Raw genomic sequence first — 25,686 nt, forward strand, 5'->3', positions numbered from 1 at the left:
CACTCAACGTCTCCTCGCTGCTGACCTTCTACCAGGCGGAGCTCTGCGAAGACTTGTTGAGCAAACCTGAGCCTGCCGTGTGGGACGAGATCGCAGCGATCACGGATATTTGCCTCCGTGTGCAGCGCTGTGCAGTCCAAGCAACGGGCAAAGCACTGGGAATTATGGTGGTACAGGAGAGAGCCAGGTGGCTCAACCTGACGAACCTTCCAGACCGGGAAAAAGAGGATGTTCTGGACATGCCTATTGTTCCAGAGGGCATATTTGGCTCTGTTCTAGCTTCGATGCAGCTGAGATGCGAATCAAAAAAGAAGGAAGATGAGGCTCTCCAGCTCTGTCTCCCCCGAAGGGTCCAGCCGCCACCTTCAACGGTCCGGCGGCAGGCCTTCACTCAAGCTGCCTCACGTCCTGCCCGGTTCAAGATACCGAAGCAGAGACCACAGCCCGTCCCGGGTCCCCAGCCCAGGCACGAGGCGAGGATGAGCTGGCCAATAAGATCTCCGGTTCGGCAGCTGCCGCTCAGGCACAGCCGACCCAGGTTTTCAGCCACCAGGCGAGGAAGAAGAAGCGGGCGGCCTGACAGCCTCCTCTCCTCTCCTCGACGAGAGAGCTGGAAGTTCCCTGTTCCCCAGCTCCAGAACACGTTCCAGTGTTAGATGCTCATGTGTTTTCGGGGTGCCATCATGCCCCCATCTTCCCGCCGCCTCGAGTGATGCAAGAACGTCATCCTCAAGTTCGCGCCATAAGGGAAATGGACTTAACATCAAAGACAGCAAGTTCCGCTGCCTGTTTAAGTCACACAAACACATCTCATCATTATTGTTTCCTAATAAATCATTTTCCACTGTCGTTTCCAGGCTTGAAGCCAAGGGCGCAGTCAATAAAAATGAAAAGAAAAACAATAAACAGTCTGTCGTCTACCCCTCTTTTGGGAGCGGCTACGGCCTCTCTCAAAAGGCGGACATTAGACGGGATTGTGAAGGCACCACCGCCACGCGCATGCATAGTGTCGGCCGGGGTTGTCAACCTGGGGTACCACCGTGTTCAGACACTAGAGGGCCCCATAACACAACAAATAAAGACACAGAGGGCAGACGACAGAGATGTGACATCTCCGCTCGCTTTAAGAAGCGAAAAGTGGAAGATGCTCACAGATTCTGCTTGGGTTTTCAAGACAGTAACACTGGGCTACAGGGTCCAATTCGCTGTCACCCCCCCTCATTTCTCGGTTATTCTGTATTCACAAGCCCGGGGAGAGTCGGCGCATATTCTGGAGCAAGAGATTTTCTCGCTAGTAGAAAAGAAGGCTATATCGATAATACCCGCCGAACAGAGTCAGAGCGGCTTTTATTCCAAGTATTTCCTCGTTCCCAAACGGGGAGGGAACGGAATTCGGCCTATACTAGATTTGAGAGCTCTGAACAAATATCTCAAAAGATACAAATTCAGAATGCTCACTCACACATCTCTGTTGCGTCTCGTGCGCCAGAACGACTGGTTCACATCAGTCGACCTGAAAGATGCGTATTTCCACATCCCAGTATATTACCCACACAGGAAATATCTGAGGTTCGCCTTTCAGGGTGTCTGTTACGAGTACAGAGTCCTTCCCTTCGGTCTGTCTCTCAGCCCGCGAGTGTTTGTACGGTGTACGGAAGCCGCGATAGCCCCGTTAAGACAACAGGGTATTCGCTTGGCAACTTATCTGGACGACTGGCTGCTTCTCGCACAGTCGGAACAAGAGGCTATTACGCAGACGAATGTCCTCGTAAAACACCTGCTCGAACTAGTTTTCGTAATAAACACAGAAAAGAGCATGTTGTCCCCAGCCCAGACTGTACTCTTCCTGGGCCTACACCTGAATTCGGTGCCTTTTACAGCCCGCCTGTCAGCAGAAAGAGTGAAAGCCTTCAGAGCTTGCCTCGCTCATTTCCGGCTACGCAAATATGTTCTCTTCAGATCATGTCTGCGGTTACTGGGGCTCATGGCGTCAGCCATCCTGGTGGTACGACTGGGACGCTTACACATGAGGGAGTTTCAGCGCTGGGTAGCTGCCCTCAGACTGGACGTGTCTGGCGCGCAGAGAGTTATGGTCACTATGAAATGCGTAATGGCACTGCGCCACTGGCTACACCCGACTTTTCTAGTACGGGGCATGCCTATGGGTGCTGTCCTATCGTGGAAGGTGGTCACCACAGACGCATGTCTGACGGGCTAGGGGGGTATATACGAAGGTCGACCTGTGAGGGGTCTCTGGAGCAGAGACCTCCAACGGTCACACATAAATTATCTGATCAAATATATATATAAATATATGATCAAACTATATTTCAACATATGGCTCCTACAATACTGTTTATGAAAGGCTTAAAGTAATTTATTGAAGACATAAAAGATTATTATTCGAAAAAGGACAATGCAGCCGACAAAGCAGGATCTCTGATCAAAGGGCACAACATGAATGGTGAACAAACCACAAATTGCAAATTAATTGCTGAAAGCAAAAGCAAAAGGTTTTCTATATTTATTGTTATCATCTCTATGCTCTTTGTACATTAAGTGGACTGACCAATGACATCTGTACCTCCCTAGTGCAGTTCCTATTCAGGACATGTACTCCAATGTGCTATACAAAAATATAAACTCTTTATGACCTCTGCAGCTTTACACACACTAGAATATTGATGATTATAGGCTGCACACACAAACACACACTCTCATCAATGACAGCTATCGCTTAACAATCCCTCACCAGATGACCTCTAGGCCTACCCGAAACATGTGCCTCCACTATCACCCATTATTACCCTACAGGGGATCGGTCCACTGTAACCGTTATGTAAAATGAATGTGACTTTGAACACTGGTGTATTGATCCATACCATCCTTAAAGTAAATTAATGTGAAGAGAAAATTGAATTATGTTGTACTTCCATCAGGCCTTTTCTTGTCCTTGGTAGAATATATGGGTCATTCCAGAATTGGAGGATATTATGTCCCACATATACAAAATCAAATAATCCATGCCCAAAAAGCTAAAACATGCATGTTGAGTTAAATATACTTATCTTGAGACAAGATGCATATAAAGTTGTAGAAAAAGTGGTTTCAAAATATTATTTAAAATATCAAACTCGAACATCCCCTAAAATGGCCTTTTTCTCTTGTCTCAGCTTCTTGGTGACCAACTTGCATGTCAAATATAACATTTAAAATAGGGTTTTTATTTACTTTTGTTGGTATTATTCTATCGATATATGTCTCTTGTAATGGTAAAATCAATTAGTACACATTTTAAATAACAGCAATTTTAAACTGAAGGTGTGTCCCTCAACATGCGCGCAACCCTGTTACCCAAACCTTTTTAGCTTGGCAGAGGAAGTGAAAAAACTGTTTGTCACATGACACAGTGGAAAGGACATCAGCAGCAAGCCATGTGCTACTACCATGGGTAGACCCTGGTTGCGGTCCAATTGTCCAAAAATCAGCTCCTAACATCTAACCCTATCGTCTATCCCTTGACCTCTCTGTGAAACGGCACGGGGTTAAGGGATAGTGGATAGGAGAATTCAAAAGGACTTAGGAGAAGAGACTGCGGTACTTTAGAGAATCTGGCCATTTCTCAATCACGAGGAAACTGGCTTCCAAGCCAATATTTCAAGGATACTACGTCATCGAGTGCCGCCAAAGGACTATTCCAATCTCCAGTATACTTGGAATTCCACCGAGGCCGCGTCCTTGGTTTGGGGGTAATTTCGAGGCTGCACATGGGTAGACTTCGCGTCCTTCAAATCCCCACAATGCTTTGCGCACGGACCAATTTCCCCAAGTCTCTGGCGGAAAATGTAAGCCGGGGCCTTTCATATGACGCACACCTGCACACTTGCTAGCCTGTTCCACTCTTCGTTTTCCGAATGCCAGGAAGGATTCTTGCCTAGCTTCTGAAGGAAGTGACTCGAAAGACATGTGCTACCAAGCAAGCATCCTCGCGATTGAGAAACGGCCTCCGACTGCACTTTCACTATCCGACGTGTTTATGATGCGCCAGCGGACGTCATAAATGTGCGTCTGCTGCTGTGGGGAAACTATGGAAACTACAGTTTTCTATACAGCGGACTACAACATGGAAGTATAATAAGAATGACGGACTACTGTAAAGTCATCTGGAGACTCTGCACCGTGCTCTGATGCTGTTGTTTTATGCTTTATGAACGTGGACAACAGAGAAACATATTCTTCATGACGAAAGTTGGAATTGAAATAAAAAAGGAAAGTGAAACTTATGCTCGTCACCCTCTCTCTCCAGTCCACATTAATACAAATGATCCCAATACGTAGGCTATGATTGTATGAACTATGAAAAAATCTTAAAATCAATACAAATGTATTTATTATAAACGTTAGTCCTTAACATCTATCACTGTGTATATCACCATTCAAAAATCTTTTAAAAGTTGAACAACCCCCACACAGCTCAGTAAAGACTGTGAAATGTTGACTTTATTTGATAATTTCAGTAAAAACTAATGTTCATATTTCTCTTTTTGATTATAATACTGATGAACGTTCAAAACAAAGCACTTTGGCAAGTTACCACATACATTTTAAAATGTTTAATAAGCACTGTAACTTTCATGATATAATTTCTCGGTCACAATGGGTTGTTTCCGTGAACGGCCGACTGTTGTGTGACGGCAAATGCTGCGGCTGCAAGGCATTGTGGGGCAGCATTTTCTCCTCTTCTTTCGGTGAGGGAGGTCCAGTGGTTCCTAAGCTAAAGGAGTTTATACGTTTGAAACCTCCTTTCCTATCATCTAGAATTTGAAAGGCACTTATCATGGCTGTCATTGAGGGACTTCCGGGTCATTTCACTCCGTTAGGAAGGTTCCTAAGCCAGGGCTGAAGTCGAAGGCCGTTTCTCAATCGCGAGGAAACTGGCTTCCAAGTCAATATTTCAAGGATACTACGTCATCGAGTGCCGCCAAAGGACTGTTCCAATCTCAAGCATACTTGGAATTCCACCGAGGCCACGTCCTTGGTTTGGGGGTAATTTCGAGGCTGCACATGGGTAGACTTCGCGTCCTTCAAATCCCCACAATGCTTTGCGCACAGACCAATTTGGCTGAACCGACGCAGCGCAGCACACATTTAAATGTAAGTATGTAGTGGCGTAGAACATGTGTTGGTAAATATGTTACTTTGTTGCATTTGTTATCACCAAAAATGTGTTCCATGAAAGTAAAGCAAGTTCATAATTAGATAGACATCGTGAGGTATTTATTTTCGGTACAGTTTATGTTGAAACTGTTAGAGAGAGTGGCACACTTGCTAGCCTGTTCCATTCTTCTTTGTTTTCCGAAGCCGTGGCTTGGAAGTACTTGCTTCGTTTCTGAAAGAAGTGACTTGGAAATATGCGACTACTACCAAGCCAGTATCCTCGAGATTGAGAAACGGCCGAATAGTCAATTTAGCTTAGGAACCTTCCTAACCGAGTGAAATGACCCGGAAGTCCCTCAGTGGCAGCCATGATAAGTGCCGTTCGAATTCTCTACATGATAGGAAAGGAGGTTTCAAACTTCCTTTATAACCTCCTTTAGCTTAGGAACCACTGGACCTCCCTTACCGAAAGGAGAGGAGAAAATGCTGCCCCACAATGCTTTGCAGCCCCAACATTTGCCGTCACACAACAGTCGGCCGTTCACGGAAACAAACTATTATGACGGAGAAATTATATCATGAAAGTTACGGTGCTAATTAAGCATTTTAAACGGTAAGTTGCCAAAGTAGGCCTACTTTGTTTTGAACGTTCATCAGTATAATAATTAAAAAGAGAAATATGAACGTTAGTTTTTATTATTATCAAATAAAGTCAAAATTTCACTGAGCTGTGTGGTGTTTGTTCAACTTTTAAAATATGTTTGAATGGTGATGTACACAGTGATAGGTGTTAAGGACTAACGTTTATAATAAATACATTTGTAGCCTATTGATTTTAAGATATTTTCATAGTTCACACAATCATACGTATTGGGATCATTTGTATTAATGTGGACCGGAGGGAGAGGGTGACGAGCATAAATGTAACTTTCATTTTTTATTTCAATTCCAACTTTGGTCATGAAGAATATGTTTCTCTGTGGTCCACGTTCATAAAGAATAAAGCAACAGCATCAGAGCACGGTGCATAGTCTCTAGATGAGTCCGTCGTTCTTATTATACATCCATGTTGTCGTCCGTTGTATACAAAACTGTAGTTTCCGTAGTTTCCCCACAGCAGCAGACGCACAAAATGACGTCCGCTGGCGCATCATAAACACGTCGGATAGTGAAAGTGCAGTCGGATTCTCTAAAGTACCGCAGTCTCTTCTCCTAAATCCTTTTGAATTCTCCTGTCCACTATCCCTTAACCCCGTAACGTTTCACTCAGAGGTCAAGGAATAGACGATAGGGTTAGACGTTAGGAGCTGATTTTTGGATTATCTGACCGCAGCCCAAGACTATTCGACTTCAGCCTAGTGTGTCCATTCCTTGACAATAGCATTACATTGTGCAGCTAGCATTAATGTTAATAAAATTAGCATTGATTTGCAACCCTGTTACTTGCAACCCTGTTATTATAATTAGAGTAACAGGGTTAATTCTTCATTGGAAAATATATATAAACTATTATCAAACAACATTTATGTTGTCCTGAGTATTTATTTGTCACATTTATGTCATCTACAATCAAAAGTAATGTAGCCATTTAACCCTGTTACTTTGTCCTGTTACTCTAATTTCAACCCTGTTACTATATCATTTTATATTACAATAATAGATTCTGAATGACCAGAATACAGTATCATATACTTTCTCTTGTGTCTGAAAATCCACATTGTTGCTGTAATGTTATGACATTTGTTGAACAAAAGTAATGCTGTTTTGAGCAATTCATATCAAGGTACATTTTTATTAATAAGAATAAATGTGCATTGTCATGCCAGCTGAATTTTACATGAAAGTGGTGACTTACATAACGTTTTCTAAAATACTGTTTTCTTTAACTCCGTGATAGTGATACTACATCAGGGTCTCTAAACCAACAACTGGAACTCAGAAGACTCACCTTATGTGAGCAGAAGTTATGAAACCTAAAACACACGCACATGCTAAATTATGTAAACATTGTAACTCAGGTCACATGATTTCCTTCTCAGTATTTTGCATGACTATATTCTATCATGTAATGAGATATATTTTTTTTAAGTTTCCTTACTGAACAGTTTTGTAGTGATATACTTCATTATTTTATGGTGGGTAGTGAGAGAGGACAGCAAACTAGATTATGTTGTACAATGCAACTCTGCATTCAAACAAAGCTTCAGCTTTAAGTAAACTGCTATATTTTCTTCATTGTGCCAGAGGACAAAAACAAATCTAAAGCTGATAAAAAAGGCAGGTTATTTCACTCATACCCGTATTCTCTGAGCAACCTAAGAGCAACAAATGAAATACTTAAAACATTTACATATAATTTCATAATTTTCTTCACTAGAATCTTTAGTTTGTTTTCTATTTTATTCTGCACTAAACAGGGCATGATTCATCATTTACAGCCATTATTGTTGTCATATGATTTAATCAAATGCAAAATGAAAAAACTGCATTCTTCCCACGGATACAAGGTGCGTAGTCTGCATGAGAGACAAAGACAGCAAGTTCATTCATTTTCAGCTTAGTCCTGCTGCATACAATGTGTTTTAAATAAAAACTGTATACTGGGCTTTAATGCACAGCTCTGGTCTGACCTCTGGTGTAAAGCTGTTGCCACTGCATCAGTGTGCTGCTGGGTTTTGGCATAAATCTGTCACTCACCCTTCACAGCCACACTGACGGCTGTAAAGCCTGGACTGTGTCTTGATTTAGATTTATCATGACCCATTTTGTTATTCATGTGTTGAATTTCAGGACTGAAGTTTACTCAGGACTTGTGTTCAACTGTATTCTTTGATTGTATATCCTTATCATTTATAAGAAGAGACTCGCCTTCAAAATAAAAGGCTGACTTATTTGACATTGCATTGAGTTTAACCTGACATAAGGAAATACATTACAATTTGTATTTGCATTATTGATTGGTTAAATGTGTGGGACATACGAGACGTAAAATTATGTTGAATATGTTATACTTTCATTATTAGACACACATTTAAACAGGTCTTTTAGATGTGTGGGAAAACCCAGGAGTAAACAAATAATACAATTAATGCTTAGCTGCTTTAGTTTCAAGTCCTGGTATTTTGCATGTTGGATTACTGTCAGTATAGTTATGGCTAACAGGGAATCTTGAAAAGTAAGTGACACTTTTGCCCTTTTTCAGCATCTTGTCTTTTTTGGCAAAAACAGGACTCATTAAAAAATGTCTAGTGACATAAATACCAATAGGGGCAACAGATAAAATCTACGTTTCCGATTACTAAATTGATAACACTCTGATGACCCCTTAAATGAAGAAACCATCCTGCAGCACATTACCTGAGTGTCAACTGATCACCATTTGGTGATTTACTTAACAAGCAAGACCATAATGTCAGAAAGTTTAACACACAGAGTTGTGTCAGCTTTACTTAGTACCAAATGCAGGACTGAATAAAACAGGAATACAAAAATGAAAATAATACAATTCATTCAATAATGACCAGTAAAACACATTGTTGTAAAATCTAAGCTTGTGTGTTAATCAAACATGGGGATAGGCTATGTGTGTGTTGGTTGGGGGAATATTTGCACAAGTTGCCAAGATTTAGCGACACCCCTGGTCGAAACAGTTTGACGTAACCCACTGTAACATACGCTGAATAATGTAAATTCCCGAACCCTTAATGTTTGAGATAGCATCGATCTGCTCTGGAACCAAAACGGTCAGCATTTCCAGCTCGAACCACGTGTTTTCCTGGACAAAGTGAAGGTGCAAAGGGTTAAAGATCATCCCCAGTATTTGCATCCCTCGGCGGGCAGCAGGCTCGCTCGCTGTGGATTGTGGGAGTCGACTCTGCCCAGACTTGTTCCTGGAGAACCGGAGACATTTTCCCACCGCGGTGTTTTTTGTGAGTATTTCTACCGGGCTCGCCTGCTGTCTTTTCGGGTCGAGTATGGTTATCAACAGAGCCGGTCTCGGTTCTCCGTGCTGTAAACGGCTTACGTTGCCATTTCGTGTTTTTACTGGCATACATGGAGGCCGAATCTGCTGGAGCTGACAAGCGGGGAGGGAGGGGAGGAGGAGCGGGCAGCTGCTGTCACTCCGCCGGGGTTATTTCCACTCGAAAGCTCGCTGACCTGGAGCATGAAAATGTCTTCAAGTCGTCTGACAGCTCTATTTTATGCATAATTGTACGCATAGTTGTTTATAATATGCATTCAATGTACATGTGCGAGCTATCCTGACGCTGTTGACATGCGGAAATCGTTGACAGTGGGCAGTCGACAGAAATACCCAACGCACCTGCACCTGTCCGGAGTGGTAAAATGCCGCAGATGTTTTATTTGCTGGCCATTAACCTCATTGGCGGTCAATTCCCCCTGTTTGTGTTTGATATTATATCATGTATCAATGCATTCATTGCAAGCAGGTTTAAAAAAACAGCCTGGCCTTTGGTGGATCTTATTAAGTATCCAAATCAGACAGCTAATTGGTTGCATGTGCTATAGTAAAACATGATTTCCACCACAGACATTTGTATATCTCCTGGAAATAAGGGGATTGACTTGAAATATTAGTAGAGTGAAACCCAAACAATCATGACCACTTGCAATTCACATTTAATATTAACCATTCCGAAAATGTCAGGGTACTAATGTTATTAATAAAATGTCAGTTGGCAGATTTACCACCAGTGATCACAGCATAGCTATGTCCTTTTACAGCTTGTGTGACTTTTAAGTTGATCTGTGTGTGTAAAAACGCTCTAAAAGGCCTAATGTGGATCTCTGGTATTTGGTATTTAAACATTTAAAATGTTTTGGTCAAATTAAATGCATTTTTTAAAACTTGATTTTTAGAGAAAGATGGCACAAAACTGCTTGAGATATTGCTGGAGTGATACACTTGTGAGGAAGAGTATTTAACTTGTGATCCGTAATAACAATAATATTTGTAATCATTTCACATTACACTGAGTTTATTTTTGGGATGTAAAATCTATAATATCAGCAATTGTTTTTTTTATATATTTAACACGCTTTCAATGTATCAACAGTCTAAAAACTAGTTTTAAACCTTTTGGTAACATATTCAGGAAATGCATTTGTACAATTGTTTAGAGAACCACCACTGTCATGTTGCCAAGATGTATTTAACAAACTAGTCACACCTGGTATATTCAGCACTGTATTACTTCCTTTTTTCTATTATTTGACTCACCATTTATAACAATAATAAAATCAGTTTTATTCAGATGTCTAAATGGAACTTGGTTGTTGTGTCCCTGCAGAGGTCCACACTGGTAGCAGTCTCAGCACCATGTCGAGCCGAGGAGCAAAAAAGAAGTCGACCAAGACGTCCCGGTCCACTAAGGCCGGGGTCATCTTCCCTGTAGGACGCATGCTGCGATACATCAAAAGGGGTCTGCCCAAATATCGCATTGGGGTTGGGGCGCCCGTCTACATGGCTGCTGTCCTCGAGTATCTCACTGGTGAGAGAATGATGAGCTATACAAGATGCATCTTTCTTTGGACTTAACTACTTTTTCCATATGCTTTAAGGCAGTAAACTAAAACAAACTATGGCAACTTTTTTAAGCAAAGCTCTATGACAGTGGATGTTGATGGTTCTAAAAGCATGGGTTTTTTGTATTATCTGGATGCATTCAAAACAATACACATATGTTTTAAAGGCACTTTTTGTTATTACAAATGTTGAGACTATATATTTTAATATATTTATTTTTAGTGATATTTACTCTTTAGTTATTTCATGGAAATAAAGGAAGATGAGAAACTCTTTTACCGTTAGTTCTGTTTATATATGCATTCAGATGCTTTGCATTTTTTTTTTTTAAACAAAATTTGTTGATGACATTTTTGTTTGTTTTTAAAATCCATGAAGCTGAGATCTTGGAGTTGGCGGGTAATGCTGCCAGAGACAACAAGAAGGGTCGTGTCACACCACGACACATCCTGCTGGCCATCGCCAATGATGAAGAGTTAAACCAGGTCAGCTGCTGCACGAAAGAAAAAGCTTTGAAGCTATGACTTCAGTTTGTAACGTTGTCTTCCTCTCTCAGTTGCTGAAAGGCGTGACCATTGCATCAGGTGGAGTTTTGCCCAACATCCATCCAGAGCTGCTGTCTAAGAAGAGAGGACCGAGGGGAAAACTGATAGAGATTCCTGTCTCACCCGCACCTGAGAAAAAACCCAAGCCGGTCAAGAAATCAGCCGGCAAGAAGATGAGTGGGAGAAAGGGAGGAGCGAAGGCTAAGGTACCTCTCCATGTGAGCATGTGGATTCAGTGGGTTGTCGTCAATGGTTTGCTGTATTTGATGAAAGGTTCCCTATATCCTGGCAGCAGTGCATGATACAGATAATCTGTCAAATAAAGTCATGTTCCCCTGCCTCCCCCAATGCTCCCCATTGCATCTGTAAAAGTAGGCCGCTCTGATAAAATATGAATCAATATTCAGTTTCTATTTCTCTTCTCAACTGTTTTCAGAAACATATTTAAGTGTAATTTGCTGTTAAATGAGGATTAGCTCTGCTTGTATGCAGTCAATTGTATTTTGAATATTCTATATGTTTTGAAGCAGTGATAGGGAAAAAAAGTCCAAACATTACTAAAAGTTTGACATATTTTAAAGGAAGGAACAAGTTTTAAAGGCACAGAAGATATTATTTTAAACCTGCTTCCGAAGCAAAAGTATAGCGGACCCCTTAACTCCCAAGAGAGGCGACTAAGGGAAAAAAACAATGTTAAGTGCCACATCTTGTCAACATGTATTGTGTCTTCCACAGAAGCAGGGGGAGGTGAGCAAGGCAGCGTCAGCCGACAGCACCACAGAGGGCTCTCCCACTGACAGCTTCACCGTGCTCTCCACCAAGAGCCTCTTCCTGGGTCAAAAGGTCAGTTTGAGTTCTGTAGAAATGGACAGGAAGTTCTAAGATACATAAACAATAAACTACATTGTCTCAGAGTCTCACATACATTATTAAGTTTGGGATAAACAGAAGCATTACTAATGTCAGGTTGAAAAAAGATAAGAAATAAGACTTAAAAGACAAAACCTTTATAACTTACAAATACCTTAGGGAAGACATACATAGGTAAATGCTGTGTCATATTATAGATATTAGGTCAGTGCCATATGTATTTAAAATGTTAACCACTTTATCTCAGATCTGTAAGCTCTCCTCGCTTTTGTCCTGCCGAGCATGAACACTTCTTTAACCTTTTTTATTTGAACTGAAACATGGAAGTACATTTTGCTGTTAAATCTACAGCAGTTTTTTTTGGTGTTCAAGATCAGAAGCTTATGAAAGTAGATTTAAGTTTGAAAACAAGGAAGAGGGGGGAAGGGACATGTGTAAGACAATGAATGACTCAAGAATGATGCAAGAAGTGTCGGTGATTCTATAATTGCAAAGAGTGATATAATACATTTGAGTAAATTCTTATTTTGATTTTGACTTTTCAACACACAATCTTTAAAAATATATAATATTGAAACGATATAAATACAGTGTTATACGTGTTAGGGCTGCACGATATATCGTGTCGTGACGATAAGTCACATCGCGTGGACGTGCGATTTTTTTTTTTAGGACTTGCGGTATTAAGTAGGCAAATTTAACTCAACCTCGTCATGTTACAATTATTTTGCTGCTTGCTACAAAAGGAAAACTTGCGCGGCTCTCATGTCAGGGGTACTTGAGTGAGTGACAACAAACCACCAATCACAATCAAATCTCCAAAGCAAACAGACCCAGTGATTAAAGGTAAAAACACTGAATAAAGTAGTTTCATGTGTTTCTCCAGAGCAGTTTGGCACTGCTAACCGAGCTAGCTCAGCTTGTTGCTCCAGACGTCCGTGACTAAAATCCTTCATCCGGTTAAATATAGTTAAAAAAATACCAATTGTATAGCATTAAAGTTCAAGAAAGAATGATTTGCTGGAAAAAAAACGGTCTTTTCTTCAACTACTGTATTTTTTCATATCGCAATATATATCGCAGGGGGAACAAAATCGTAGTCAGTTTTTTCCAATATCGTGCAGCCCTAATACGTGTGTTTAGCACTCTGAAATAGTTAAGAGAAGCGTATTTTCAACAGCGTCCTCTGTTATGTTTTGCCTCTCTAAAGTTTGTGGGAGGCGTAGTAAAACACAAGATCAAACCGAACAGAAAGGATCCAATATATAATAATTTTACAATCTGCAGTGATGCTGTACACTGTTGAGATCTAATGCAGAAAATGAAGAACAAATGTAGAAAATATACTTCCAGATTTCAATGTTTCAGCTCAGTTTGACTTTGAACTGCTGCTAATGGCACTGCATGGTTTGGTCCACTCTGCATATGCAAATACTAATACAATAAAACTGACGTTTTAGCTTCAGCTTAATATTTCTTTGACCTTTTTTTGAAGGCCATAATATATATAATGCATTTAATCGCCAACTTATTAAGATAATGGAACCATAAATAGAAAAGCTTGTCTGTTTTCTGCTTTATTGACTTGGTCACACACACAAGGGATTTCTTTTGGGATGATTTGGGCCTTTTCCTTTCAAAGATTGGAGTTTAAACCTTGGATGTGCAGTTTGTCTAACAGTTGACTGATGAATCTTGACTCTGAAATACTAAAAGGATATTGCTTGTGCATTGAAAAATCGTAACATTCTGAAGGATACCTTGATATTTTGACTTTTATTTTAGAAAATTCCCTTAGCCTTTAGTAAAGTTCCTGGCAAACAGAGAATAAAACATATGAATATGCTGGGATTACCTTTGCAAACACAACAACATTAGAAGCCGGGAATATAGAGTTAAATTCTACAAGTACAAAAGGACTTAATGGACATTGCAACTAATATATACAGGACTGTCTCAGAAAATTAGAATATTGTGATAAAGTTCTTTATTTTCTGTAATGCAATTTAAAAAAACAAAAATGTCATACATTCTGGATTCATTACAAATCAACTGAAATATTGCAAGCCTTTTATTATTTTAATATTGCTGATTATGGCATACAGCTTAAGAAAACTCAAAAATCCTATCTCAAAAAATTAGAATAGTTCCTCAGACCAAGTAAAAAAAAAAAGATTTATAACAGCAAAACACAATCAAACATTTGAAAATGTCCATTAATGCACTCAGTACTTGGTTGGGAATCCTTTTGCACGGATTACTGCATCAATGCGGCGTGGCATGGAGGCAATCAGCCTGTGGCATTGCTGAGGTGTTATGGATGCCCAGGATGCTTCAATAGCGGCCTTTAGCTCATTAGCATTGTTGGGTCTGGTGTCTTTCAGCTTCTTCTTCACAATACCCCACATATTCTCTATGGGGTTCAGGTCAGGGGAATTTGCAGGCCAATCGAGGACAGTAATGCCATGGTCAGTACACCAGTTACTGGTGGTTTTGGCACTGTGGGCAGGTGCCAGATCATGCTGGAAAATGAATTCCTCATCTCCATAGAGCTTTTCAGCAGACGGAAGCATGTAGTGCTCTAAAATCTCTTGGTACACAGCTGCATTTACTCTGGGCTTGATGAAACACAGTGGACCAACACCAGCAGCTGACATGGCTCCCCAAACCATCGCTGACTGTGGGAACTTCACACTGGATTTCAAGCAACTTGGATTTTGCTCCTCTCCAGCCTTTCTCCAGACTCTGGCGCCTTGACTTCCAAATGAAATACAAAACTTGCTTTCGTCTGAAAAGAGGACTTTGGACCACTGTGCAACTGTCCAGTGCTTCTTTTCCTTAGCCCAAGTCAGACGCCTCTTCCGTTGTCTTGAGTTCAGAAGTGGCTTGACCATGGGAATACGGCTATTGTAGCCCATTTCCCGGACACGTCTGTGAACAGTGACTTTTGATACCTGGACTCCAGCTTCAGTCCACTGTCTTTGAAGCTCCCCCAAATTCTGGAAGCGACTCTTCTTCACAATGCTGTTAAGGCTGCGGTCATCTCTCTTGGTTGTGCAGCGTTTCCTGCCACATTTCCCCCTTCCAACAGACTTTTTGTGGATGTGCTTTGAAACTGCACTCTGTGAACAGCTTGCTCTTTGAGAAATTTCTTTTTGTGTCTTACCCTCCTGATGGAGGGTGTCAATGACGGTCCTCTGGACAGCAGTCAGATCAGCAGTCTTCCCCATACTTGTGATTTAGTTTACTGAACCAAGCTGAGTGTTTTTCAAGGCTCAGGAAACCCTTGCAGGTGTTTCGAGTTAATTAGACGATTCAAGTGATTCGTTGAACACCCTACTAGTATACTTTTTCATGATATTCTAATATTTAGAGATAGGATATTTGAGTTTTCTTAAGCTGTATGCCATAATCAGCAATATTAAAATAATAAAAGGCTTGCAATATTTCAGTTGATTTGTAATGAATCCAGAATGTATGACATTTTTGTTTTTTTAATTGCATTACAGAAAATAAAGAACTTTATCACAATATTCTAATTTTCTGAGACAGTCCTGTATAAGGTGATGATGATGATGACATAAAAGAACAACCACACAGCTACAAAGGCGGGTCAAATCCGAGAGCTTTTTGTCAAACTATTGAGGTTTGAACTGAATTGTCCAGCTTCAGGTTCAGGGTATTGTCTAGGGTGGTTCACTGTCTCGGCTTACTGGGACACTTTATTATAACCAAGGTGTTATTTGTATTACATGTGCTTTTCTTACAATCACTGTGAGACCAGTTTAAAAGTAGTTTTCAACCTTCTAGTTATTGTTTCCATCATGTCCCTGTTGGTTAATGTCAGCATTTGACTGATGTCCCTTTTGGTTGAGGTCCTCATTATCCTAATTACTTTCCATTAACATTATAAATAATTAAGCATTTCTTAACCCATGTCCTGCAATCCTATTGTGACTTATTGAGTTGTTACAGTTTGCTTTGAAAGTGCTTAACCAGAGCTTTAATATATTGCTGACTAATGCTGATCTAGCAGTAGAACTCAGCACTATAACCTTTGTAGCTGTGTGTTTGTATTTGAGATGTTTTTTAAAAATACTGCTATACGTTGGGTGTTGGTCGTCAATCCACATTACATTGTACATGTCACTGCACACGAAAGCTAAGAATTGGTGGTAGTGCAGATATGTTGAATGTCTAGTTCTTATGATAAATGCTCAAAACGTCAAGGTATTCCTTTAGGGAGTGGTATGAATCTGGTTTTAATTGCTTTGCTTCCTTCCCTTTTCCTTCTTGCTCTTCCTCCGTTGGCATGCCTCCCCCCGCTTTACGCAGCTTAACCTCATTCACAGCGAGGTCAGTAACTTGGCTGGCTTTGACGTGGAGGGGGTCATCAACCCCATCAATGCTGAACTTGAACTTAAAGATGATCTAGGTGAGCTCCCCTATCCCCTATTCCCCCCCCCCCTCCCCCATCATCATCTCTGGTCCAAGAGGGTTTTTAGGTCAAAAATCCTTGAATGGTTAACATTATTACAATTTATATGTTAACTTCTCAATTAAATGTGTCAGTGCATTAAAACCTCCACTCTAGATCTGTTCATTCACACTGTGGGCAGCTTTAGTTATGATCCTTTAGGACAAATGTTGGAAAGTGGAAGAGATCTCAAGGTTCAAGGCTTTTATTAGTCATACGTACATAGCACAATAAAACAGAAAAACAGAAACAATTGTGCAAGTAAATACAAAAAGAAACATAGTGCAATAAGAGTCTATATACAAGTGATTGGAATATGATATATTACGGTACATACATAATTTGTAAGTTGCAGCCAGATGAATGTGATGGATGTTGTTTCAAAAGTTCAGGTGAAACAACATCTTTATCATATCTACTGTGTCTACAATGTATGGCTTAACTAAAACTCATTATTTTGAGTTGGAATCATTTATCAGAAAATATAAAACACAATACCTAAAAAGTAAAATTGAAGGAGGTTTTCTATACATCTATGAAAATCAGCGCCCCTTAGGAATTAGTAAAATAAATACAGTTAACCTTGATGAAAGATGCAGCAATTTTGTGTTCTATAAATAGACTGCAAATATGCTATGAGAAGCCTTTGTCTCTTTACCAGGAAAACCTCAGCTACAGCAGATTTTTACGAGTGCTTGTTGAGGCCTTTTGACTCTCAGTAAAAATAAACATATCTATGGCATCGCGGTGTGAATGCCTGGTGAAGATCTTCCCTTTGATCTTCTCTGAACTCAAGAAACTCAGCCTGCTCTTTGACTGAAAACTGAATTTCTCTTACAGATTCATAGAAAAATAATTTCTGTGGATGCATTCAAGGATTTTTCAATCTAAACTCCTCAGAGCAGTGTCCTGCTTGCTCTTCCCCTCATGTAGATGTGTTGAGGTTCATTCCAGGTTGTCCTCCTTTTAGATGGATGTCAGATCGTTTGAGATGCTAAAGAATCTCTGTGATTCCAGGGACATCATTTTAATGAATTAAAACACCAACTTACAGAAGACAAACACCAACTTCTGTTTGTTGTGCTCTGCAGCCTGACAGTAAGGTCTGTGGCCTGGAGGGAGACCATTCAGTTCTCAGCTCATTTATGAGCCAAGAAATCAGGACGATACAATAAGTATTTTTCTCAATTTCCCCCAGTTGAAAACTACCTAAATAAAATAATACAATCTTGTGTATTGATGACTGTAAGCTACAATTTGGGGTCATTTATTTTATTTTTTACTAATGTGCGGTCCTGCCTCCTAATCATCAATTGCCTCCTTGATTCCTCTGATATCCTGGGCCAAAAGGAGCGTGTTCACTTCCTTGTATCTTTTCTTCCTCTCATTCTTTTTCACCTCTTTTAGTTTAAATGTTTTTGTCCCATCTTGTTGCCCCTGATCTCACACACACACTGTGTTTTTACCTCCATGTTGTTTGCCTGTCGTTTGTTGTCGTTGTCGTCTGTAGTTGCAAGTTGTCCGGGCCGACATTTCCATCGTGGAAAGCGACGCTGTCATTCACCCGACCAGCTCCTCCCTCTATTCAGGTGGTGAAGTAGGTAAAGGAACCTCCGGTGAACGCCAGCGCCTGTCTGCTCTCTCTCTCTCTGCACGTTCCAGATAGTCCGCAATGCAGCCTGGGGATAAACATCACAGCAGCAGCACATTTTAATTCTGCCCTTTAGTTAGTGTCCGAAAACCTTTTAATACACAACCCAACTGCATGCTGTTCCTACTCTAAATGCTTCTATTGTATTCCTGTAATTTGGGGAAACATTGACTTAGACGTGGATAATGATGCTCTAGTATGAGTGCACATTTGAATTAAACAAGGACTATTTCATATTTTCTAAGAAGTGCTTGTGGGGAAACTCCATGATGTGAAGTCAGCTGCCTAACAGAGTTGCAGTCACACGCTAGGTTTTTAATAGACCTGACCCAGAAGACAAACTCAATGTGGACACGAAAAATGTAAATTTGGCAGCTTCCTGCATCCTCAAACATTGTTGGTTTGTAGCAATGAAGAGTTTTCAAAACGGTGTCTGCATTTGGTTAAAGCAGCACTAACAAAGTTGCCGGAAAACCTTGAACCCCTCACATCCACAGTTTAGGCCAAAAAGTAAAATAATTGTTTGGATTTGAACACCAATGCAGCCCTTTGCAGTTTTTTCTAATTTAGTGATCGTGTTCAACAGACAAACCCTCTGCTTTGGCTACTACTCCTTCCACATCTTTTAAAAATAAAAGCATCTTGCAGTTTATTTTTTTCAAGTGTATTTGCACATTGTATAAGCCAAAGCAAGCCTACAACATGTGCAGATATATAGTATTTATCAGTGGTGCCCATGTGTCACATCTGTGTTTAACCCACAGATGATTCACCACAGCTTATACCACTGATGAAAATAAATACAGAACTTCAACATGTTGCCCTTAGTAGTCTAATAAGTGCATTGGTTACACAGAAACATGATTGCATAATGCATACACAACTGTATACTTCTGTCAGTGCATCTTAAAGCCTTGCTGCTGCTGCTGCTGCTGCTTGTTGCTGCTTTGTTAGACTGACATGTGGCTGATCTGGAACTGGCTTCCTTTCCTCTTCCCCTCGACTGCTGTCAGTTCAGCTGGTTTGAAAGAAAATCCACCAAAAGTTTGATTGAGAAGTTTATTTCCTGAAGATTTTAATTAAAACTCACTAGTGTTTTTTAATGTCATTGGCATTAAATTAATGAGTACATTTTTAATTAATGACTCAAACGATGATCAGAAAAAGGTGTTATTTGGCTGTTTAATTGTCCAAAGATCTTTTTTCCCCAACAGAGCTGATATTTACCTTTTTTTATTGTATGTTCCTTCTGCATGATTTATTGCAGCCAAAACATTGATTTCCCTCGCTCTGGTAGACTTTTACCAACTATATGCTCTCTAGTTTTGTTTCTGGCTTCTGTCTTCAACTCTGAGTAAACATCAAATTTAAGTGATGCGGAATCATCTCCTTTAAGCCATCACACTCAAAGAAAACCAAACATTTGCATCATAACTTAAAGATTTATTTTACTCTTCGCAGTTGAATTTTTAAATGTGTTTGAAAACCAGTTATTAGCGCTTTCATACATTAATTTATAACTGTATAGCTGTCATTTTGTTCTTCACCCTGTAACTTGGGAGTGAAAGAAAACACCCTCAGACCGCTGCAAAAAAGCTAGTATGTGAAGACAGAGGGAAGTAATTAGGCACCGCAGCTTTAATCCGTAAACTTTTTTACGGACTCAGATGACTCATTTGGAAAATATCAGCCCTGAATCTTTACACTTGGGTTGTGAACCTTTCCTGAGTCTCATAAACCAGGTAACAGAAACTCTGTAGCTCAGATATTCAGGGAGAAACCAGGTGAAATGATTAACAGCATCGTTGTCTCCATGTCTGCCTGCTTGCCGGTCTGCATGACATTATCTCCTCCTTCCTGCTGTGTGCCTGTGTGTCCATCAGCAGTTTGTGACTATGTGATCACTCCAATCCTTTTATCCACTTACAGGCGCTGCTCTGGAAAAGAAGGGAGGGAAGGAGTTCACTGAGGCGCTATTGGAGCTGAAGAAGAAGAACGGCCCTCTGGAGGTGGCTGGCGGTAAGTGCACAGAGCAGATAATGTCAGGTAGTTCCTATTCATATTTTTTTGTATTTATTTAAACATAAAGCATTGTTGGTCATTTCTGCTTAAGTACGCCGGAGGTTTTCCCTAGTAAGGATGTGGACTCATGAATTATTAAATCAACCTGGATAGAACTTCTACTTTACCTGGGCAGCCTTTAGTCAACAAGCAAATGTTATTGGTGTGCAGTTTTTCCGTCCTACATCCTAACAATTTAATTTATTTATTTTTAATTGGTGATGCAAAACAAACTACAGGTGATTTAACAGTGATAAAAACGTCAAAACAAACGGTTACTCTGCAAATTCATTCACTCAAGCCCTACCCAACTCCCATGACAATGTGTCATGTAAATGTCTCTCACACACACCAGAATAAACAGGGCTGGTTCCTATTGCCCTCTGCATCCACATATACCAAATGATGTCAGGACACTGCAGCAAGGATTAACCGTGGCCAGAAACAACAGAGGGAAATAAAATACAAATAGGAATAAATGTCTCCTCGGACTCAAGAATAGAGTAGATTTAACAAAGGTCATGGTCCTCACACATTCTCTGTTGTAACTCATTTTCATGTGCTAGTTATGTCTATTCCAAATGTCTTAAAAAAACTAATTTTAAGTAATGACTGGTTGGCATACAAATCCAATGCTTTAATTCTAGTTTTGGTCATAAAAATGATCAAATATATTATTATTGGCACTTAATATCTACTTAAGTCTAAAACTACAGGCAAAGGTCTTTAGAGAGCCCTTGAACCGTCAGATTATTTTATCTTTCAGTCCATTTGTCTCCACTCTCTCCATCTGTCTCTATCATTATTCATCACTCACACTCACTTTTTCTAACAAACTCTCTCCCATTCAGCCAAGTTAGCTTAGCATCTAAATCCCGCTCTCTGTGTGGAGCTCCTAAATAGATGACCAGGTGACCGAACGCAGAGCCAGCAGAGCCTATCAGAGAGAAGACAAATGAAACATTGTTGATCATTTGTCATAAATGTATTACAATAAGATAAATACAGAAAGACACCTGGTATACTGTAGGTGTGTCAATTATGTTGCACAAGGGAAGATTGAGTCAAATTCCCAGCAGAAACTTCATGTTTTTTAGTTTTTCTTCATGTTGAATAAAAGAAGATGGTTGGCTAGATTGGCAGATAAAGCACACCACTCACCAAAGTGGTTTGATTAGTTTGATTGACGGGTGATCTCCAGATGTGCAGTTCACCAGCACCACCACACACTGCTCTTCCTTCCCAAACCATAAAACAGGTCGAACTGTGCAGCCAGTCATAAAAAAACCATAATCATCATGCACACTCTTTACCTCAGGACCAGATCACATGCGGGTGACTCTCGCTCTGCTGTGTGAAGTCTCTCCATCTGGAAATAACTCAGCTTTGACTCCAGGCCAGTCACACGCTCACCGAGGGCTAATAAAATCTGACTGGAGGCTTTCTCGCTTCAGAGTCAGGGGCACTGGCTGAGTCTACAGCTGCTGGTTAGACTTCCTCTTCTTTTCCTCCTCTCTTCCTCTTTCTTCTTCTTCCTTTGCTACTTTTCAGCTGTCTGGAGAAATGATTTATCCGGCCCACCTCACTGTAATACCCCGGCCAAACCATTTTAAGCTATTGGAGATTTGCTACATAGTTTTTTCCACGAAGCAAAGTGTTCTTTTTAGCAACTCAGGCCTCCTGGGTTTTAACTTCTGACAAAATGAGTTAATGAAATGGATTTTGATTGTGGACTATTACGAAGTGACAGGAAAATATCCAGCGGAATGACAGCAGTGAATAAGTTCCCTTACTGTCAGTAATCATTACTAGCACAAAGTTATGACAGAAAAATATGACGTGGTGTCAGAGAAAATATAGGTACTTATTTCACTGATTATTAGAAGTGGCAGCTCTGGGTGACTACATATTGTTCTTTCATTTAGCGTTCAATGTTGTCCAAACCATCATGTAAACATTTCCTGGGAGTTTGGCGGTAATACCTTATTACTTCAGTTATTTGTAAGTTTTTGGCCTCAACCAATTTAATCTCTCTTTTTTCTTTATTCTATATTAAAAAATATTATAGCTTGGTGACAGTGGCATTTTAATGGATGTTGTAGTTTTAGGGCTGAAGCAATTTGTTGATAAACCTAAAAATTCTGTTTGTTTTAAGACATCAAATACAAACATTCACTAGCTCTGGCTTTTTTTTCATTGAGTGAATATATTTGTATATTTCAGTGTGTTGGTCAAATATCAAATGCAATTTAGACTATGGTATATGTAACATTGTTTTTACAATTTTCTGACAATGTATAAAGAAAGGTAATTGGTTAACTGATTTTCTTTGAAAAAATACTTTATAATCAAAAAGAATAATTTGTCAGAGCCCATTAACATTATTGATCCTAAAAGAGAGATCCTTTTCTTACTACACTTGAATGTTCAACCAGAGCAACAGAGAGCTGTTTTAGTGCGGTAATGCTACACTTATATCAACCTCATTTCTAACCAAAGTGTCTACTTCCCTTCGTCCCTCAGCTGTGTTGACCGCTGGCTTTGGCTTGCCCGCTAAGTACGTGATCCACTGTAACAGTCCAAGCTGGGGCTCCGATAAATGTGAGGAGATGCTGGACAAGACGGTGAAGAACTGCTTGGCTCTGGCGGATGAGAAGAAACTAAAGTCTGTGGCTTTCCCCTCCATTGGTAGTGGGAGGTAAGAAAACACTCAATCCCTTATTTAGAGATAAGTTTTCTTTATCTTGCACTGGATAATGATTAGTTTTGAAGACCTAATGTTTCTTTGATGCTTGTGAAATTGAGATGCTGTAAGAACATGTAATCTTATCTTAAACTAACAGAGGAAGTGCCTCTTACATTTAATACCTCAACCCAAGGGTGTTTTTACTCTGGCTTTAGTTTAGTCAAAAACTAGAGGTGGTTTGCCAAAAAGTGTGGTTACATAACACTTTTTTTAAACCTGGTTCCAGACCAAGAAAATGGCAAAATTGCATCGTCAGCAGTAGAATGTGCCTGCTCATGTGTCTCTGCTCGCCCGTACATTTCTCTCAATTTTCTCTCTGTAAGACTAAATGGGAGGTTAAATAGTTTCCTGGCAACAGATTAAACACCTTCACTTTGATCTGAAAAGATTTACACAAACATGCCAAGTATTGGATGAACAGTAAGAGAGTGTGAATCCACAGTTCATAGGGATCAGTAGAAGTCAGGTTCCCTTGTCAAACTTCAAGCTTCAACTTCTTTAGGAGTTTTCAAAACTAAAATCCTTGCAAGCCTGTGCTGCATGAGGTCAAGGAAACGTTTGTGGAACTATTCAAATTTGACTGAAGCCTAATGCTAGTTGTAGTAGAGCATGATTTCTTTAGTAAATAGTCATCTTGAATGATTTTTTCATGCTGAATTACTTATTTTTAATTGTTAGACGAGTGTTTCACCACGTTTGTTATTTTCTGCCAGGAATGGTTTCCCAAAGCAGACGGCGGCCCAGCTGATCCTGAAGGCCATCTCCACCTACTTTGTGGCCACCATGTCTTCCACCATCAAGACCGTCTACTTTGTGCTGTTCGACAGCGAGAGCATCGGGATCTACGTGCAGGAAATGGCCAAACTGGAGACGAGCTAAAAGAGTTTGGAGCCCCTCACCTCCTTCCCCTCCCCTGTTCTTTTCCTCCAAGAAGATAGGAAGGTGTTTACCTGGTTTTGTTTTATTATCAAGAAAAGAAGAAAAAAGAAGAATCTTTCTAAAGGCCGGGAAACCTGTTTTGCATTATTTGTATTTTTCCTATATTGTTTTTAATTTCTTATTTACTTGTCACCTCTGGCATTTAAATGTAAAAGTGCACTGTTCATTCTGCGGTCTTTTAATACAAACAGTGCGCTACAAAAGAGATTCAAGTAAGAAGACTCACTTTAAGATTTACTTTTCATGGTACATTCGGTAAAATATGTTATGTGTGATAGCTCCAGTACTCCTCAAATGCCAGGCTCCCAGAGAAGTCTGATGAATACGGGTTAATGCATGTAATGGCAGTAAACAGTTAAAACCGCTATTTTCTTTTCATTTCAAAAACACAAGACAAAGTGATTTTTAGGGTCAATTATCTTGTTGATCATCTCTTTTGTTTACAGTACTGTATAATGAAAGGGTATCTCTGCTCTACTTTGGTCTTCAGGAGACCACAGGACTAAAGAATGAGTTTTTGTGTTGTGTGTTGCAAATGTCTTTGTTTGCCTTTCTTTACACGGGCAAAATTATTAATTATGTGTGCTGCAGAGACCTTGAATATCCATAAAAACGTAATCAGTTGAAAGAATAAGTTAATTGACGCCTGTATTATAATACTCATCCTACCAGTGTCATGAGTTTATACTGTAAACTGCATACCTTTCGCTTGTCATTTACAGAAAATATGAGTTATTTTATGATGTCAAATGGTAGAAATGAAGGTTTTTGCTGGGCACGAGTGGTTTATATGGTGTGTTCCTATCAATGTTTATATATAGATGGAGTATTTGTGCAATATAATTATAGAAAAATATTGGACTGTAACACAGATTTTTATTTTCTATTTTAATTGATAAAGGCACAGGGGGTTTTGAAGAAGAAAAAAAGCTAGTGAGAGAGTTGCTTTTGTGTGTTTTTGTCTTTGTTTAGTCACATAACTAATGTACTCATCTTTGCTGGAAATAGACGCTCTCAGCTGTTGCTTTTGGTTTGCTCTTCCATTCAGCCGCCACCAGATGGCTCCCTGTAATCAAGAATTGGAATTTTCATCTCAGCCATTTTCTGTGCAGCAGCAGGCCTCTCCACACAGACGCTGTTTGATTTGAATTTGGGATTGAGGGACATCTATATATGAGAAACCTGACCGCTCTGCTGCATTTGGACTTTTCAAAAGCCTAACTTTCTTATGAAAAGAAAAAAAAAGTAAAATGCTTTCTAAAGAATTGCTACAATAAATGGTTCTACAAAAGGTCTGTACACACTCCAGTAATAAAATACCTTTAAAATAAACATAATGTTGTACTTCTTGATATTATGAGATCTTTTTTTGTGTGTTGGCGGTCCTTAGGGTTACTGCCAGAATTGTATGAAATTTAGAAAACAGAGTGTGAAGGTAAATTGTAAGAGAAAATGTAACGTTTTGCAAGTCTTTGTGCGTGTTGTGTGTGCGCGATCCATCTCAACTGTATTTAAGTGAGCGTTATTTAAAGTGTTACAGAACAATGTCTCCGTGCTTATGCAGACCAACTGGTCTTAGTAGGAGAAGAGAGGAAGATTATCAGTTTAAGGATACATTCAGATTCAAAATTCAAGAATTAGTTAAAGTTGACAATTGTGCAGGGATGCTTAAAACAAGGAACATAATGTTTT

General features: G+C 39.9%; 1 protein-coding gene across 5 annotated transcripts; it reads left to right on the top strand.

Moving 5' to 3' along the window:
• Positions 1 to 8,238: 8,238 nt before the first annotated feature.
• macroh2a1 (macroH2A.1 histone) lies at positions 8,239 to 25,311 on the top strand. Of its 5 annotated transcripts, none has more exons than XM_079648406.1 (9): positions 8,239 to 9,086; positions 10,470 to 10,670; positions 11,084 to 11,190; positions 11,262 to 11,456; positions 11,989 to 12,093; positions 16,456 to 16,555; positions 20,178 to 20,267; positions 22,833 to 23,007; positions 23,769 to 25,311. In XM_079648406.1, the coding sequence occupies exons 2-9, from the start codon at positions 10,499 to 10,501 to the stop codon at positions 23,932 to 23,934; spliced, it is 1,110 nt and encodes a 369-aa protein (XP_079504532.1). In that variant the 5' UTR covers positions 8,239 to 9,086; positions 10,470 to 10,498; the 3' UTR covers positions 23,935 to 25,311. The 5 variants fall into 5 exon arrangements, with proteins under 5 accessions (XP_079504532.1, XP_079504534.1, XP_079504530.1 ...); XM_079648408.1 differs by lacking the exon at positions 16,456 to 16,555 and adding an exon at positions 18,108 to 18,198 and having other exon boundaries at positions 8,242 to 9,086; XM_079648404.1 differs by having other exon boundaries at positions 8,247 to 9,086; positions 11,986 to 12,093.
• The last annotated feature ends 375 nt before the right edge of the window (positions 25,312 to 25,686 follow it).

This window comes from Notothenia rossii (genome assembly GCF_949606895.1).
Source record: "Notothenia rossii genome assembly, chromosome: 9".
NCBI lineage: Eukaryota > Metazoa > Chordata > Actinopteri > Perciformes > Nototheniidae > Notothenia > Notothenia rossii.

Coding starts and splice junctions, on each gene's coding strand:
- macroh2a1 (XM_079648404.1), top strand. CDS start 10,499: ATGTCGAGCCGAGGAGCAAAAAAGAAGTCGACCAAGACGTCCCGGTCC. Junction 11,457..11,985: donor AGGGAGGAGCGAAGGCTAAG/GTACCTCTCCAT, acceptor TGTCTTCCACAG/AAGCAGGGGGAGGTGAGCAA. Junction 12,094..16,455: donor GCCTCTTCCTGGGTCAAAAG/GTCAGTTTGAGT, acceptor CGCTTTACGCAG/CTTAACCTCATTCACAGCGA.